The following is an 18,392-nucleotide window of genomic DNA, read 5'->3' as shown; positions in this document are numbered from 1 at the left end:
ATTTTTTATAGGCGATCAAAAATGCATTGTGCTTCAGGTTTAACCTGCGGGTGTAAAGCCCAATGGCGGAGCTGCAAATATCGCAGCCGTTTTGCTTCCACGAGGCCATATTCAGCTTTGAGTTGTGGAAAGGACATCATCCCATCTAGGTCAAAAAGATGACCCAAGGAACGACATGCTGTAGACCTCCACGCTGTAATTGCTTTAACATCCATACCCGGTTGAAAGACTGGGTTGTCGAATAATGGCATGTGAGGGGATGGGAAGGTGGTCTGATTATATTTGAGGTTAGTGCGATCCCAGGCTTCCAGGGTCGGACAGGTGATATGGGAAGCGTAAAGATTGGGTGGTCTATGGTGCTTCGGGAGGAATGGTATTCTCTGCAGGGTCAGGGCAGCCACCGATTGGTCCTGAAACAGCTAACATTTCTCTGATTCAAGGCGGTGCCATTCAACTAAGTATCGCAGTTGGGTGGCATAATAATAAAGTTGGATGTCAGGAACCCCCACCCTCTCTCCTCCGGTGGGAGAATCGCTATGGCATACTTATGCCGGGGTTTTCAGACTTGCCATATGAATTGTGCTAAGTCACTTTGAGCCGGTTTAATCCAGCCAGCGGGTGGAGAAAGAGGCAAAGTATGGAATAGATAGAGAATCTGAGGAAGGCTAGTCATTTTGATAGCATCTATCCTGCCAGGCCAAGAAGGGTGGATGGTGATTCCAACGAGTCAATTCTGTCCTTATAAGTGCGCGCAGGTTAACATAATTTGTATCAACTGTGGACGGGATATCAGTGCCTAATTGGATCCCCAAATATGAGACCGTTTTTGAAGACCATTGAAGGGAATGTTCTTCTTGAAGGCAAGCGAATGTGGATGGAGCTAGAGAGAGATTGAGCACCTCTGACTTATTCAAGTTAATTTTAAACCCTGAGGCAAGTGCAAAACTATTCATCTCAACAAAAAGATCTCAAGGCTGGGATTGGGTCAGATAGGGAAATCAAAATATCAACTGCGTAGAGGCTTATAGTGTGCATGTCCCCCCCAAATTTTATACCGGTTATGAGAGGGTTACATTTAATCCGCAAGGCAAGGGTTCCATATATAAAGCGAATAGGAGGGGGGAAAGTGGGCACCCCTGCTTGGTGCCCCTACCAATAGCAAACTGTGAGGATGTATACTCATTAACCCTAACCGTGGCTTTAGGAAGTCGATAGCAGTTAAGGATCCTGGTGCAGAGCTTCAAGCCCCTGCCCACCTGCGTAAGAACCTGCTCTAGATACGGCCAATGGAACCTATCCAAGGCCTTCTCAGCGTCAATTGTGAGCAACATGTACTCACCGCGCGTCCGAGAGGCCTTCTCAATCAAATGGAGAACCCTTTTGGTATTGTCGCTGGTTTGGTTCTGTGGGATAAATCCAGCCTGGTCTGGCTCCACCAAGACGGGCATATATGGGTCCAGTCGGGAGGCGAGTGTGCTAGTGTACAATTTTATATCAATATTAAGAAGAGAGATTGGCCAGTATGCCCCACACGACGTTCTGTCATTAACAGGTTTGGGACTAACAACTATAAAAGCCTCCAGCAGTGTGGATGGTATTGCCCCTACCGGCACGAAAGAGTTAAATAATTTTGTCAAGAGTGGGGCTAACAGGGGGCAGAATGTCTTATAAAAAACTGCAGAGTAGCTGTCGGGTCCAGGGAATTTGCCCAATTTAAGTTGAGAAATAGCTGCAATGACTTCCTCCATTCCGATGTTCCTATCAGGATAATCAGCCTGCTGCTGGTGTGAGAGAGGGAATGCCCGCTGCTGCCACATGGTCAGTACTACAAGAGGGGTCTGAGCGTTCACCCGTGTACAGCTGCGCATAGAAATAACAGAAGGTTTCTGCTATTTCAGAGTCTTCTGTAGTTAACTACTCGCCCCCCGTGCGAATAGCTTGAACACTCTGAGTCTGCCTAACCTCTCAGAGTTTGTGTGCCAGTAGACAACCATATTTGTCCCCTCCCGTATAGAATGAATGTCGCAACCGAAGGGCAGCAAATTCCGCTCGATCTTGATCTAGGGCTGCCGCGCTGTGCGCAGTTGGCGCCAGACCCGATGTGCAACAGTTCTCTGGTGTATTTGCTTGAACTCCTGCACCTGACAAGTAAGGCCATCCCTCTTGCAGCTACGATCAACATTTTCCGCCGTTGCAATGGCCACCAGTTCCCCCATATGACCGTCTTGAGAGCAGTCTATTGCGTTGACAGAGTAGTGTCATTATTAGCGTTGTGAGTGAGATACTCTTTAATCGCCTTCGGAATTTGTTGAACCACAGAGGCCTTCTGGTGAAGGGTATCTCGCAGGCGCCAATAGTGTATGGGTCGCTGCAAAGGTGGGAGCTTGCAAGGACTGGCGCGTGATCTGATAAAGAGGTAGTCATGATCTCAACCTCTGTCGCCAGGGCCTGCAACGAAGAGGAACAGAGAAAGTAGTCAAGTCTAGAATAGGTTTTAAGTGCCCCTGAATGATATGTGTATGCCTGAGTGTGAGGGTGAAATTGTCTCCAAAGGTCTGTCAGCCCCAGGTCCACTACGTGGGTAAGCCCGGCCAATGAAATAGCTCCGGCCTGTCCCACACACTGACAGGAACGGTCCGCACTGTTATCAAAAACGTGATTCAAGTCACCCCACATGATGAGTCTGCGCTCTGTGGTAGCCATGGCTTCAGTGAGGGTGCTATGGAGGGAGCACTCTTGCCCATCGTTTGGAGCGTAAATGGATCCCACTATGAGTGAAATGGCCCCCACCCTAAAGTGATACGTAAGGAGCCGACCTCTAATCTCAGCTTCTTTTTGTAATTACTTTGCCTTAAATGGACCGTGACACCAGAATGGCTACCCCCGCCGATTTAGTAGGACCGAGGAAAACTTTTGTATCGGAAACATCCGAGATTTTAGCAGGTGACAGTCTTTAGAAAGGGGTTTCCTGCAGGAGGCAGATGTGTGCTTTGGTGTGTTCTAGGTAGGAAAGAACCGTTCTGCGCTTAATAGGGTTGTTCAGGCCTCTCACGTTCAGAGTGAGAATTTTGAGTGTGCAGGGAGGCATCAGGGAGGTAAGACTGGGGGGAGAGTTATGATGAAAAGCTCTACTATTCGCAGGTAAAGGAAGTAAAGGCTCTGGAAATCCCAGAAAGGGATCTCCATGCCAGCCAAAGGACCAATAGCAGAAGTGGACGAGGAACCCCAAACCCAATATAAAGGAAAACCCTCAAAAACCCATCCCCAACAAATAGCTAGAGCATAAAAATACAAAATGAGCAACAGTATCAACACTAGTCCGTCATTGCGTGATGACCAGCACAACCAAGTAATGGGGTCCATATTGTAGCCAAATGTTGGAGCACCCGTCCCACCCGCCAGAAAATGCATGGTTAGAAAAACAAGACTCTGCTGCCCCTTTACGAGTCCACGGATTGGGACACCGCGAGGGCCTCCAGCGTGGTCTCAAGAGCAGCTCGCTGTCCCCTGGCAATTTCTGCCTTATCTGGCCATCCATTGCACCTACATTTGCCCTGACGCTGCCAGCCTGATGGTGGTATCTCGGGGCCAGAGTGTGTGCTGTGACCATCATCTTCCTCCTGAGGTAGTGATATTCCCAAAAGGCGACAGGCCTCAGTGAGACAAAGCAATTGAATCAGCTTGCCGTTGTGACAAAAAAGAAGTCTAAAGGGGTGGCCCCACGAGTAGGATGTCCCAATCTGTGGAAGGGGTTCCATAACAGGACGAAACTGCTGGCCCCGCTGCAATGTTACGGACGATAGATCCTGGAAGAGCACTGGCGTTTGATCTTTAAAATGAATGGGATGCATAGCCCTCGCCTTGGTGAGAAAGGTCTCTTTCGTTTTGAAGTCGTGAACACAGACAAGAATGTCTGCCGGCAGCGCATTATTCACTCGAGGAGGGCCCACACTATGTGCTCTATCTAGTTTGATCCTGGTGTCAGGCGGATTACTCAGGATGTGGTTGAAAAGCTCCTCGGAGAACATGAATAGAGTGCTTGTGGCTTCTGTGTGCCCCACTCCCCGAATGCGGATGTTATACCTACAGGAGCGTTTTTCTAAGTCTTCCAGGTGAAGCTGCATATTCAGGTGTTGATCGTGCAAGCGTAGGACGTCCTGTTGAAGAGTAGAGAGCTCACACACTGTATCACTACCACGGCCCTCCAGTGTTGCAACACACTCTCCAATACTGTTGACGTCTCGGCAGATTTCTTTTATCTCGGCAGTGAGGTCTTTCTTCACCGTCTGAAGATCTTCGCGCAGGGCCAAGAACAGTGATTCCAAAAATGCCTTGGTGATCAATTCCCCACCCACGGGGGTCGCTGGGGCCGGCGAAGAGTTACGTGAGGAACTGCTTGCCATGTTCGGTATGGATTGCGAACGGACAAAAATGTCCTTCAGGGGCTTGACTTTCGTCATCTTGGGGGGCCATCCATAGTTGATGATGATGATGATGATGCCTTGAACTGGGCAGCCAGGAGACGCCAGATGAGCCACTAGGGCCGCTCAGGAAAATAAAGGATCAAGGGAGCAACCTGTTGCCGTGAGGAGTGCACTGTCCCAGTTACACAGGCCACGCTGGCAGGGAAGGAGAGGCAGCCCAGAAGGTCTGAGGACTGCCTCTGTTCCCAGCAAAGAATGTCCGTCAGCAGAAGTCAAAACCAGGCCGCGGTGCCAAAGCTCAGAGGAGGATAAAAGGGGCAAGGCGGGCTCCCGCTAAGTCTCGCACTCAGGCCTCGTGTGATGAGTGTGATGACTGCGGGCCCGCCACACCCACCACCACCGAGCATGCCAAAGGCAGTGGGGAGAGCGGTCGCGAAGGTCAAACTGTCCCCTCCTCAACGCCTATCGCTGACTGCAGCTAAAATGGCCGGTCCGTGGGAGGAGTTTGTGCTGATGCGGAGGGCCCTATATCAACCAGCGACCAATAAGGGCCCGCAGGTGAGCGGCTTAATCGGCCCTGTCATAGTCACCCTGGAGCCTCAGGCACTCGTCACATCTCTTCAGTAGTGAAGCGCTACCCCAACATTTCACTGCACAAGTCCTCTCCCGGGGCACCCTCGCAGTGCTGGAACAATATGGGTGATGAGACGTGGCTTCAGTGAGGGTGCCCACGTAGATCCTGGGGGATGGTACTATGCCGCTGGACTTCGTCGTCCGCTTACCAGGTCATGATTCCCGCAACTCGGCACAAAAGTCACTCAAGGTCAGGGCTATGCGCGGCCCACCGCTGCGTCGGATCCCTCCAGGGCAGACCGCAAGCCTCAAACACCTAGCCGAACCTGGAGGCCGTCTGCGGGTTCCGGCCAAAGGGCCAACACCTCATGCAGGGGAGGAAAAGAGCAACTCCGGCGACACCGGGCCAGCGCCCTCCGTCATGACCAGGCCTCCGCGAGCTCCCACAAAATGGAGACGGCACCACCACGATCCAGACTCCCGCTGTCCAGCGTCCGATGAAGTGGTAAGCAGGCGCCCAAAACTGCAGCAAACGGGGCCCGCTGCTGTTGCTTTCGATCGAGGCCACTCCAGGTGCTACAGGGCTACTAGGAACACAGGGAAGTCAGTGAAATGGCGGACAATGGGCAGGAGCTCGACTCAAAGCATCCTACCTTGCCGCCATCTTGGCCAAGCCCCCGTAAAGGTGATTTTAGAGTTCAGAGGTAAAGAGAAGTAAGTATGGCCGCACAGAGTTTTCACAGACCTGTAATCAAATTGTCTAGCAAGAAAAACAACAAAAAATAATCAAATTATCATGAAACCCAAACAAAAAAAACAAGGACCACAATCCAAGTGCAAGTAGCAGGGAAGACCAGTAATCAAAAAAAGAATCAGTGGTTGGTCCATGTTCACGGGAAGAACAAAACACACTGAAACAAACTGAAAGCCAACACATGCTCACCAATAAAAACCAAGAAAATAAGACTGATAATGAGGCCAATCAATTGTAAGTAACAGGCTGGCCAAAAGCCCTTTCTTTTCTTTTTTAAAGTAACTTAAGATCTTTGCAAGTGATAGGCATGCTCCATTTCAGGGAGGCAATAATGACAGAGGGAATTAACAAGGATAGACAAAGAGACTAGACTGAGCTAGGGCTAACATTAACCCAAGCTCGAAATATGAATCATTTATTTAGTGCTGGGGGGCAAACATTCTATGACCCTGCCCATAACAAGAGGACATATGATTAGCCTGGAACTTGGAGGAGGCTAATCTATACAATTTTATTTCTAGGCTACCTCCATTGTGGTAGTAAAGGGAAATAACTCTGAATAGTATCTGCACTCCCATTCCTAAAATACACTTTAGAACTGGTTACAATTCTTAAGTAGATAAGCCCCAGAATATTAAGCCCATTTCAGTAATCGAACAAACACTTTATATTCTGAAATAATGTGTATAAATCAGACATGGTAAGAGACAGTGGCTTAAAAGATTTTTGCCTTACCTGTGGGTCTACCAACCATCCATGATACAGTGGTATATCAAGAAGGTCGAACACAATACATTCAGGAGTATACTCAAAGTCTCTTATGCCAGTGAACTTTACATTGACATCCAGACCAGTTTGTAGTTTATGCAGGACTGCCATCGCATCATTCATGTTCTGAAAAAAAATTCTTACGTCAGTAAATAGCCATCTGTCTTTGAAGGTACGTTTAACAATCTCTCCTATTGAATTGTATTAAAATAAACACATCGTGCAAATAAGTTTTGCTTGGCATAAGCCTGCTGATCTTGGCTTACAATAAAATATTACTTTAAGAGAAAACATAATTTGTTTATTAGATATTATTTCTTGGAGCAGTAAAATGGTAATTTTAAGTACCCCTGAGGATTCACAGTTGAGTTTCCATCCCTATGAGAGTCGTGGATGATTGTTCCCAGTTCTCCAGGACGTTAACATACTTAGAAACTGTTTAGCATTGTATTGATTTTTCGAGATGCATTGTGGCTCAGGGTTGCAGCTTGTTTGAAATGGTGCAATTCCTTCTACTTCAAATCTTTTCTATGAATAAAACTGAATATTCTGTCACAAAATAACCTGTGTAATAAAAGTGCATGCGTACCTTTAAGAAATGTTTTTATTATTATAAGTTTATAACAACACAATCAAGATTTCTGATGATGAAGACTTCTATCGCAGAACCTATACACGTGCATGAGTGTCTTAATAAGAAGGCTGGCCATAATACTATATGATGCTGCTACTTTGAAATGGCTTCACACAAATGACAGTTTTATTCGTGCTGATAAAAGTACCAGAGGCATGGGGAGAAGCATGAAGCTGGGCGTAGATGAGAAGATATAAAACCAGAGCAAAATAAACGTAATGCTGTGACGTGATGTCTGATCACCTTCGATGCAAGACAAATAGGTAGAAGTTGGATTCAGAAGACATGTAAGGTAGCGCAGTAGGTATGTGCATGGCTACTAAAACGTCCACGCATGCTGTTGCCAGCTGTGTCCCACTGCCTCCCTCGCGGTTCATGGCATTCCATGAATCTAGAGGAAGGGAGGTTAAGAAGAGGCAACGCCACTTCATGGAAATTAATATTTAAGTAGTACAAAATATTTCTGTACAATGAAAACTTGTTCCAAAATTCATAAACTATTAAAGATCTAGGGCTAGATGTATCAACATACATACCCTTTTGCGATTTCCAAATAGCGATTTTTAAGGAATCGCTATTTGGGAATTGCAAAATGGCATGTATGTAGAAATTCACTATTTTTTAGCGATTTCTGAAAATTCCTTATTTGCGATTAGCAAATTGCAAATCGCAAATAAGGAATAATTTCCCATTCATTTCTATGGGCCAGGAGGCCAATAGGAATGAATGTGAAATTATTCTCAATTTGCGAATCGCAATTTGCTAAATCGCAATAATTTCAAGATTGCAGGGGTGTCTTAAGAACACTCTACTGCACCCCGGAAAATGACATGTGTGCGCATATGGCGCACATACATGCCCTAAGGGCATGTATGAGTGTCACATGGCACCTTTACAATTTGCATAAAGGCATTTGTAAAAGAATTTGCAAATTACCACCAACTACAAGTTGGTGGTAATTTGCGATTTCTTAGCCAAAATTCGCTAAAATGAAATGTTTCATACATAGCATTTAAGAAATCGCAATTTGCGATTACTTAAATGCTTGTGCAATGTTAAGGAATCGCAAAATTTGGATTCCTTAATATTGCTAACTTTTTGCATGATACATATCATTTCCCGTTTTTCTTGTGGCAAACGCTGCTATTTTGCGAATTGCAGCATTTGCGACAAGAAAAAAAAGCTTGATACATCTACCCCCAGGTCCTAGAGAATTTTATTTTTCTCAAACTTTTTATTGGTTTAAGTGTAATAGCAAGCAATGACCGATACAAAGTTGTACATTCCCCATACAATATAGTTGTGTTCTACAGTTAATACAGTTGCTCATTGAACATGAGTGTTTTAACTTTTGTACAGTCTATGTCGGAGTTTGCTAGCTCTAAACCTTTTACAAAACAAATTTATTCCCCTGAACTCACCCTCCACCCCATCCCACCTTGACCTAAACATGTACCAGGTGTTGGGTGGCATAGAACCGGATGGTCATGCTATGTGAACTATAACCGGAGGTAAGAGAAGAAACAGTTCAGTCAAACCAATATAGTCTTGTGATAGGGTTGTTCAGGCTTTGGTGTTCATAGGCTAGAACTGGACAAGGTGTAGGGGTCTTATGGTTGGTGGACATGTTGTCGGGGGTAGGCCCCGCAATAAGCATTCCACTAGTGTCCCCCAAGAGTCTTCAACATTTTTAAAGTCTCTAAAAATATCTGCCATTTGTTCCATCGTAAGCGCACTCCAGAGGTGGGCATGCCATTGAGTAAGGGCGGGCGCTTCTTTTTTCTTCCATGCTGCTGCTATCGCACATTTGGCCTCCCTATATGGCCACCTACATAATAGCCCTATCTCCCTTTGTCTGATACTGCGGGGAGTAATTCTGAGGCCCAAAATGGAAAATTCTGGAGTTTCTGGTACCAGGTTTCCCAGGATTTCCCTGATCCGGGCCAAGATTTCCGTCCAGAAGGAGCAAATCGTCTGGCAGTCCCACCAAATATGGCCAAAGTCTCCCAGCAGCCCGCAGCCCCTCCAACACAGATCGGAGATCTCTGGGAAAATTTGCTTCAGTTTTGTGGATATAGTACCAGTCAAAGAGCGACTTATATTGAGCCTCTCTCCTACCCATGGAGTGATTGTTTTTGGCAATATTTTTTCAGAGGGCTTTCCACTGTCCTTCAGTGATGTCCGTTCCTAATGCATGTTCCCAGAAATCCACTGATGGTCTAGGCCTATGTAATGTGGACAACGACAAACCATATAGAAAGGAGATAACCCCTCGTGAGGATCCCACCCTCCTAACAAACTATTCTATGGGTGTTAATTCTCAGTATGCTGCTACTCTGACTTCCAGACTTAATGCCCAGTGTTTGAGCTGAAGATAATGATATTGTTCAGTGGGTGGGAGAACAAAGTCACGCCGGCAGTGTTCGAAGGTTAGTATGTCGTAATTATGGAAGCGGTCCGAGAGAGTGAGGCAGCCTCCCTCCCGCCAAGTATCAAAGGGTCCTGGTTGTGTTGCGGGAGGGAAGGTAGGGAGAGGATGCAGCCTTCTGGCTAGAGCAGTCGACGTTGAAGCTGGAGAACGGGTTCAAGCCTCGCAACGACGCTCAATATCCTGTGATTCTGGGCAAATCACTTAATCTCCCCATGCCGAACGAAAATGAATGTGTCCTCATGTAACTAAACTGGTGCTATGTAAAACGCTCTGATACCCAATATCTTTCAGTCTACTTCGCAATATATAGTTCTCTCTCAACAAAAAAAAGTACGATTTAAATGAATAAGTTGTATGGGTTGGGAAAGGTCGTCCATTCTGCAGCTTTTGTGACCTCATCCCAAACCTTGTCTAGTCTGGGTTGGTGTACTCAAGTAGGCAATCCTAGGTCGATCATCCCTTGGTTTCCAAAGCACATTCCAGATGGTTCACCCCCACTATTGCCCTGTCCATATGTAACCAATGTTTATCGGATTCTCTTAGGGACCATTCTGTGATTACTCTAAATTGCGGTGCCTTGCAGTATAGGGAAAAGTCTGGAAGGCCTGCGCCACCATCATCTCTAGGTCTTTTAAGAAGTTTAAAGGGGAGCCGAACCCGTCCGGTCTGCCAGACATTAAGTGTGGTCTTGTGCGCAGTGTGGAAAAGAAGTCGCGATCAGGGAGGGCTTGAAATGGGTATAGCAGTTTCGGGATAGCCGTTATTTTGACTGCATGTATACGGCCCAGCCAGGAAATATATAGTGGTCCCCACCTTTTAAGTGCAGTCTGTAACAGTTACAGAAGGGGTGGGTAATTTACACTGTATAATCCGATTATAATGCCTGTGATCTTGAACCCCCCTCCATCCCCCCAAGTATGTGATGTTATGTTTTCCCCATTGGAAAGGGAAGTCTCCTACTAGGGAGGTCCTCTCTCCTGATAGGGCAAGGTCTAAAATAAAGAACTTGGAGAGATTAACCCGGAAATCAGCTATTTCTTTGAAGGATCGGAGTTCTCCCTACAGGGCAGTCAGCAAGGACCGTGGTTCTGTTAAGTGTTAGGAGGATGTCATCTGCGAATAGTGAGATTATATGCTCTTCCAAGACAAATTGTATGCCCTCGATATCTTGTGTTGCTCTTATACTTGCAGCAAAGGGTTCGATACTGAGGGCAAATAATAAGTGTGATAATGGACACCCAGTAAGGCTGTACCAGAGGACAGTGTAAATCATTTATTGTACACACTCAGTCAGCAAAAGGTTTCACGCACTCAAGGACTGAACTCCAGGCCAATTGTTTTTATATCCACAGATATAGGCGTTTTATTTTTAGAACCAACAGTTAAAAAAAATATACTTTTCTTGTTATGAGTTTTCCCATGTAATTACTTTGCAAAGGAGCAATAAAGTTTGTGCACACAATTAATACAGTATTGACAGTAAGCAACACAATCCTAAAACACACTATAGCATTGAGCTCAATGGGTTTTCCACATGTAAGTACAGTTGATTACTATATAGATTACTTTAGTAGTCCCAGGACTGGATCTGAGATTCAGTCCTGGGGTCTAAGCTGAAACCAGGTTAGCAAACACGTTTTAGTTACTGCAGTGAATTTTCATGAAAATAAAGCCGTTTTAAAAGTTCACACTTAGAAACTTTTCAAAAGAAATCGGACAATGTTCTTCAACGGCAGAAAATTCAGGTTGCAGGTAAAGTACGATTGTGTTACTTTTGTAACCCAGCACTGGTCTCCTAGGGCTAGAACTGGGGTCTTAACTCATAACAGGTAGGTAATTGCGTTTTAGTATTTCGTGTTATTTTCAAAGAATATTTCAAGTTTTCAAAAGTAGACACTTGGAAGAAATTTCATAGAAAAGCAGACAATGGGTTCCTATGGAGAAAATACAGATTACTAATAACCCCGCTAGGGATTACTTTTGCAGTTCAGTACTGGGCTTAAAGGTACAGCACTGGCTTCTCCCCTGATCACGGGTGAGTACTTCGGAATTCGGACTTTGACTGATTTTATGTGAATATTTTCAGGTTTCAAAACTTCACACTTCGAGTCAAAATGAGTCAATGTTATCCAATGGCAGGTAAGTAAATTACCGGTTTCCAAGCGAGTACTTGGTTGGTGAAGGTAAGGTTCTGGGCATAGACTCAGGGGTCCCCCAGGGTCAGGTAAGTACAGTTAGTTCACTCCCAGCGGCACAGGGCCGGCCGGGTGCAGAGGTAGGTAGGGCCAATGATATCCAATGAGGGAAGGGGGGCCTTCGGTTGGTGGCTGCTGGCTAGCAGGCCACGTGTCTGTGGGAACTGGGCTCCTGGTCACTTGCTCAGGGCAAGGGGGGGGAAGTAGGATAGGACACAGGGGCCACAGCCAGCGGCACTCGGGCGGCTGGGTGCATGGTGCTTTTGAGCCGTCGGGCGCTCAATGTTGTCCAATGGGAAAGGTCAAAAAGAAAAAAAAGCTGCAGGCTCAGAGACTCTCCAGGGGAGACCAGCACTTCGAGAGATAAGTTGGGATCTTGGAGCACACTTAGGTACCCCAAAGGGAGGCACAGGGGGCTGTAGGGCGCCGGGTGCAGGGGTGTCTATGGTTGTCGGAAAAGATTACCCTTGGCTGGTCGCGGTTAGGGTGGCCCCTGGTTCTGAGTCTGCAGGCGTTGGCTGGTTCGTTGAGGAGGGTCTTTGGGCACTGGACTTCGGGTCCGAGTTGCCGGGGGGACGTCCTTGTGGTCTTAGTTCAGTTGGGCCCGGCACGGGCTCGGCAGGTGCAGAGTGGGCTGGTCTGGAGCTTCCTGGTTGGCACCAGGTGGGTTGTTGCAGCAGGGCCTCTGCTGATGGGAGTCCCAGTCTTCCAGAGGGTCAAGGCAGGCAGGTCCTCCAGGTGTCCCACGGTTGCTGTCTGAAGGAGTCGTCGGGAATAATCAGGAGCAGGTTCCAGGATCGACAGGCTGGTAGGGCTTTGGCCAAGTCCGTTGTTGTCGTCCTGTTAGCAGCTGCACGGCGGGTGGTCTTCTTCTTGATCTTCTTTTCGTATCGGGATCTGAGGAAGGAAGGTTCAGGGAGCCCCTAAATACTGAATTTAGGGGCGTTACAGGTAGGGCAAGGACAGGGACCAATGGGTCCCTGCCCTGGGGTGGGTACATCCCTTAGCCTGCTCCTCTCCTGTGGGAGGCTAGCTGTGATAGGGCAGGGCTCCCCATCTTCAAGATGGCCAAAGCCCGGGGTCGTGCTGCACCTAGTCTCCCCCCACCTGAGGGGTGGGGTTTGCACAGGCTGGCACCCCCCCCCCTTCCTGACGTAGTTTTTCCCGCCAGTCTTCACACCAGAGTGGGGGGCAGGACAGGTGAGGGCTGGTTGCTGAGTACAGCAAATGGTCTGGAGAAGCTCACAGAGGCGGCATGCCTTTGAAGCTTCCCCCTGCCCATCCTGGGGGAGGAGACCTAGCACCTCGCCCAGGATGTGCATTGTTGCAGGCCCAGGAGAGCGGGGACTCTCCTACCCAGGGGTCCAGCAACATGTCTGTTGTGTGGCAGCCTCTGCAGCCACTCAGCCAGACGTGGATTGTAGGTTAGGGTTTCAGAGGGCATCTCTAAGATGCCCTCTGGTGCATTTTACATTAAAACCCACTCTGGCATCAGTGCGGGTTTAATGTGCTGAGAAGTTTGATACCAAACTTGTCATTCTTCAGTGTAGCCATTATGGTGCTGTGGAGTTCGTAATGCCAACCTCCCAGCACCATATACTCTTACTGGCATCACTGCACTTACAGTACCCAGGAATGTCCCTGGGCACTGTAGGGGCACAGGGCTCATGCACCTGTGCCCACACCTCTGGCATAGGGCACCCAGCTAGAGGGATGACTGAAGTATGCCAGGGCAGTGGGTTCTGTAGGTATGGCACAGATTTCCATTAGGGATCTGTTGGAGGTGTTGTAATCTGGCCTTAGCAGCTCTTTTTGACGATGTTAAAACAGCATTGCCTAAAGCCATAAAGTATTCCGCATTAGCAGCCAAAAACGTGTTTATTACAAGCGTAAGAATAACGCATCTGCAGTGCACAGAAGGAAATAGGTATGAAAGAGATACCGGCACTTGGGTTTGAGCAACTTGAGCGTGCCCTTTTGCAATGACAAAATAGCATTTGATCATAGGTGAGCGAGTCATCAAATTAACAGGTAGAGCCGAGCCAAGGGTCTGGCTCGCCTCTAAGAGTCCTTTCACGAGCCGAGCTCTGTAAATGTTTGCCATGTAAATAATGCAACACATAAATCTATGTGATGTCTCTTCAAAATAAAAAATAAGGGCATTTCTTTAACATTCGGCTACTTTGAAAAATAATACTAAGTAACTTTATAGATTTATTGAGAAGGGCTGAAGAAAAAGGGGCAGGTGAAATAAAATATTCGCACAGTTTGGTTATACAGGGGAGCCGGGATTAATCTCTAGGTTTCTGGTTTCTCTCAGTACAGATCAAACACTAAATAGGTTTTGTATGTGTGTCTCCTTTTTACCACAACCGTTAATGCTTCGTTTTTATTGAACTTTGTGGCAGGCAGAGCGAGGGTGGCAGGCTGGAGCCACATAATGCTCATCTTGGTTTGGGATCGAGGTTTCATAAGGACCTTTAGCTGAGCCAGCCCTCTGCCTCAACCTTTAAGTGTCTCGCCCAACTTTAATATATATGTATGTATGCGTGGGGACACTAAAATATCTATTTTAATCCCCCAAACAAATCCAAGATAACCTTATACGATCACACAGTGGCAACATACAATATGATAACTGGGTCAAAAGATCTTCTCGACTATATCTGTAAAATATAGCTCAGCTCCATCATATTATTGTATGGAATTAAGCTATTCACTCATATTTATTTATTTACAGTTTATATAGCACAAATAAGACCAAATGGGTACGTTATGCAGTAGCTGTTATAGCAGATCAGTGGATGCAGAACAAAATAGTTGCATGGGTGAAACCCTACAGGGAAAATAAATAGTTCAAACATTGTCATATAATTTACATAGGAGGAGAAAATATATAATCATACCTGCATGGAAAAAGTATTTACAAAACTGTTGGCCACCATATATAAGTATAAACCATTTGTGGAGTAGTGTGGCTCACTGGTTAGAGGCGGCAGACCCAGAAGCAGAGGTAGGCCCGGGACCAGGGTTCAATTCCCGACGCGGCAGGGTGTTGGGCCAATGTCAGCAGGCTCGATAAATCTCGCCTTCGGTGCCACTCTAACCATGGGTCCCACTCAGCAACTCTGGGCAATAGCTTGCTTAATCTCCATAAACGGCCCCATCAACACCGGGGATGCCTGGCTTCACCTTGGGGGTGCCCAATAGGGACCATCTCACAGGGAAAGCCAGGACAGGTTCCCTAGCATTATACAGCGCCAGGAAACCTACGGGTAGCAGTGCGCTTTAAAAGCTCAAATACATTTACATTTACATTTGTACAGAAATGTTGGTTACGAAAACATAGGGAGACATTTGACTGATGACGACCTCTTCATGGGTCTGTAATTTAAGTAAGCAATGTTGAAACTTAAGGCTATTAATCAATGGAGAGGGTACCCATTCCCATCACTTCATTTCTCTCTCTCTCAACCTCTAATTTGCAAGGGCAGCCCTACGTGTTTTTATAGGACTTCCACCCACTAGTTACGAGTGCCATGCTTCGTCATAGAGTCCTTGTCAATATACCTACTGTATCTGGACAGGATCGACCAAAAAGTCGATGGAGCTCTTTGAATATCTTTTTTAGGGGAGTTCCAGGAATACAATTGTTTATGCTACCATAATATATTTTCATATGTGTCCTAAAATACTCTGCTTAGCCAAACATATTGCCTGACACTTGGCGCTAATGTGTTAAGTGTGATCATAAAATATATCCCAGCAGTGACAGCACTGCTTCCTCCGGGACATTAAGCTGCCAGTGACCCCTTAAATATCATCTATTGTGACCAGAAAATATTCCTTGAGTGACCCCATCATAGCATTGTTCGACACTAGAGTGCCTCCAAGAGTGACATTTATAGTGGACTCGTATTGAGTGCCCTTCCTTGATATTGCACTTTTGGCCTTCAGTGTACCCGAAATGTGTTCACAACATCCACCATAAAAATAGCTTGCAGGAGAGAGGAGCTTCGAGCGCGTCCAAAATGGCCGCGTGAGCTTAGGGCTCCCGAGATCCCCGCTGCCCCTCGGGTATATCCTGCTCAGAATCCTACAGTTCGACCGTGTATTACGGTAGCGGAAGAGGAGCGGTGCCGGGCGCAGAAACTCGCGTCCCGTTCGGCCGCGGTAAACCGGAGGGAGAGGGTCGAGAAGATTGTGGCCTATCCGCTCTGAACAAGGGTGTCAAGTTGGCAGCAGACCCCGGCCAGAGTGTGTCAACATGGGGGCCGAAACCGGAAGTCGCCGGCCCCGCTCCGCAGAATTCCCGGCCTTTCCCCTCATGATTAAGGGGTGATTAAGGGCATGATGTACTGCCCCCGCAGTACATCATGCCCTGGCCCTCGGACGGGGCACGCTTGAGCCACCGCCACCGGGATCTCCGCGCTATCTGCGCCTACAGCCCCGGCCTAAGGAATGCCAATTGCGGACCCGCAGGACTATACTGCACTAACTGAGGAGTGAAGCAGCGCGATGGAGATCCCCGATCGAAAGCAGGAAAGCCTGGGGCGATCCAAAGTGCCCCGAGGTGAGGTGTCCATGCTGGGTGAGGCAGGTGTGGCGCGGGTGACGAATGGCATGGCCGGAAGTGGCCGGGCAGAGGATATGAAGGGTCTTCTATATTAAGAACCACTGGTATTGGATGTGAAGTTTCAATGATGAAGCAGCACCCTCCTGCCTTGCCATCACGCTGGTGACTTGAAGACAACGCTGTCATTGGGCGGGTGGGGAGGTCTAGGGACTGACCGTCCCCCTGGAAAACTGATTTGCGCGATTGTTGGCTGACTACGCTGGACGGACAGTTGTGACTAAAGTAGCGCCCAAGCAGCTGTGCCCATTTTCTAGTGCCACCGTCGCAGGGTCTCGGCTGCTGATTGACCCGCTTTTCCCTGGCCTTCGGAATGGCGACCAAGCCTGAATCGGAGAAACATCAAACTAAGACGACTAGAGGGGCCAGGTACACTCAAGCTAACAAGCTGGATCGCTACACGCAACCCAGAGGGTCGCCTACCGGGTTTAGGAAATCACAAGACGGGAGTGTTGGAGCGTCGGCCGCCATAACAGAACTTAACCTGCAGGATGTGATGACCGCGATCGACGGGGGAAAAACCTCCCTCGGTCAAAAGATGGAGTCCTTGGATCATAAACTGGACACGCTCTCTATAGAAGTTACTTAATCTGGGTGGACCTCACCAAAACTAGTGAAAAGGTAAAGTCACTGGACATCAAAACATCCAGTCTTACCGACGATGTAGCACAGTTGCAGCAAGAAGTTCGGGACCTCAAAACCTCTAGCGAAGTCGCAAGTTGGACGAATATGAAGGAAGGGCCCGTAGAAACAACGTGCGCATTATTGGTGTACCTGAGAAAGCCGAAGGTCAGGCCGCCGACCTTTTCGTCGAAGACATTATACTCAATCATTTGAAACCCAGAGGCCTGGGAAACTTCTTTACAGTGGAAAGAGCACACAGGATACTGGGAGGAAGACTGCGACCTGGGGCACTACCCCCTCCGATGATTGCGAGGGTACTTAACTTTAGGGACAGAGACGCTATCCTGCAGGCCTCCAGGACAGAGGGGTCCTCTGAAGTACGAAAATTCCACCCCCAGTTTTTTTCAGGACTTTACGCAGGCGGTACAGAAACAACGGCAATCCTTCAAGGGTGTCAAAAGGAAAGTTCGTGATAAAGGCCTGAAGTATGCCATGATGTACCCTGCCAAGTTGCGAGTTGAACATGCGGGCAAGGCGTTTTTCTTTGATAATCCCGAAATTGCCTCGGACTGGTTGGAGAGTCTTTCCTCTTGGGATGAGCAGCGACGACGGAGTGGAGATGAAGATGAAGGCGCGCAAGAGCAAGAATAATGACTGACATTGTCGCAGGTGGGGTTGGACCGAGTTGGGGGGTGGACCCTGGCTGAAAAGTATTCGCTGACGAGTCAGTGGTAGTAATGGCTTAAACAGGTCCAATGATAATCTTGGGGTCAGGCCGGGAATCGGAGGGCCGTACTCCTCCTCAGATTTACTTTTTGATAGTCCAGTAGTTAGATCCTGGGGAGACAGGCACACTGCGAGTTGGGGGCAGATGTATACCGTGAGCAGGGGTGCAGGGAGGGTGGTGGTAAGTGGGGTTTGTTTGGGGGAGGTTTTTTCTGTTTTTTCAGTTAGTTTGTAATTGTTTGTCGAGGCATCGAATTGGAATGTGGCCTGAATATGTTGCAGTGGTTGGGGGAAGACCGCTCCTTCGGCATCTTTGATGATGGGGGGTAGGGAACTCAAAGTATTGAGTTGGAATGTGAATGGGTTGGGTGACAAAATCAAGCGTAGTGTGGCTCTTCAATATCTTAAACGATACGCGCCCAATGTGGTTCTACTACAGGAAACTCATTTGGTTGGGAATATGTGCAAGGCGATGCATAGAATGGGATACAGGTTGGTGGCACATGTGGGCTTCACTTCGAGCTCCAGAGGGGTGGGGATCCTTGCCCGTGAGTCGCTCCCTTTGGTAATTGACTATCTCCGAGGATGACATGGGCAGGTATGTTGGAGTAACGGGTCGCTGGGAGAGGT

General features: G+C 47.6%; 1 protein-coding gene across 1 annotated transcript in view; it reads right to left on the bottom strand.

The window, feature by feature from the left end:
• The window catches only part of MINDY2 (MINDY lysine 48 deubiquitinase 2), a 562,341-nt gene that overhangs the window by 268,413 nt on the left and 275,536 nt on the right, over positions 1-18,392 (bottom strand). The window contains exon 4 of the mRNA XM_086959375.1: positions 6,487-6,645. Within this exon, the coding sequence (XP_086815501.1) occupies positions 6,487-6,645 (159 nt within the window). The remainder of the gene's footprint in view (positions 1-6,486; positions 6,646-18,392) is intronic.

The sequence above is a fragment of the Lissotriton vulgaris genome, chromosome 2_2, assembly GCF_964263255.1.
Source record: "Lissotriton vulgaris chromosome 2_2, aLisVul1.2, whole genome shotgun sequence".
Classification (NCBI taxonomy): Eukaryota; Metazoa; Chordata; class Amphibia; order Caudata; family Salamandridae; genus Lissotriton; species Lissotriton vulgaris.
Note: the sequence above shows the minus strand (reverse complement) of the source record. Positions and strands in the feature narration are given on the sequence as shown.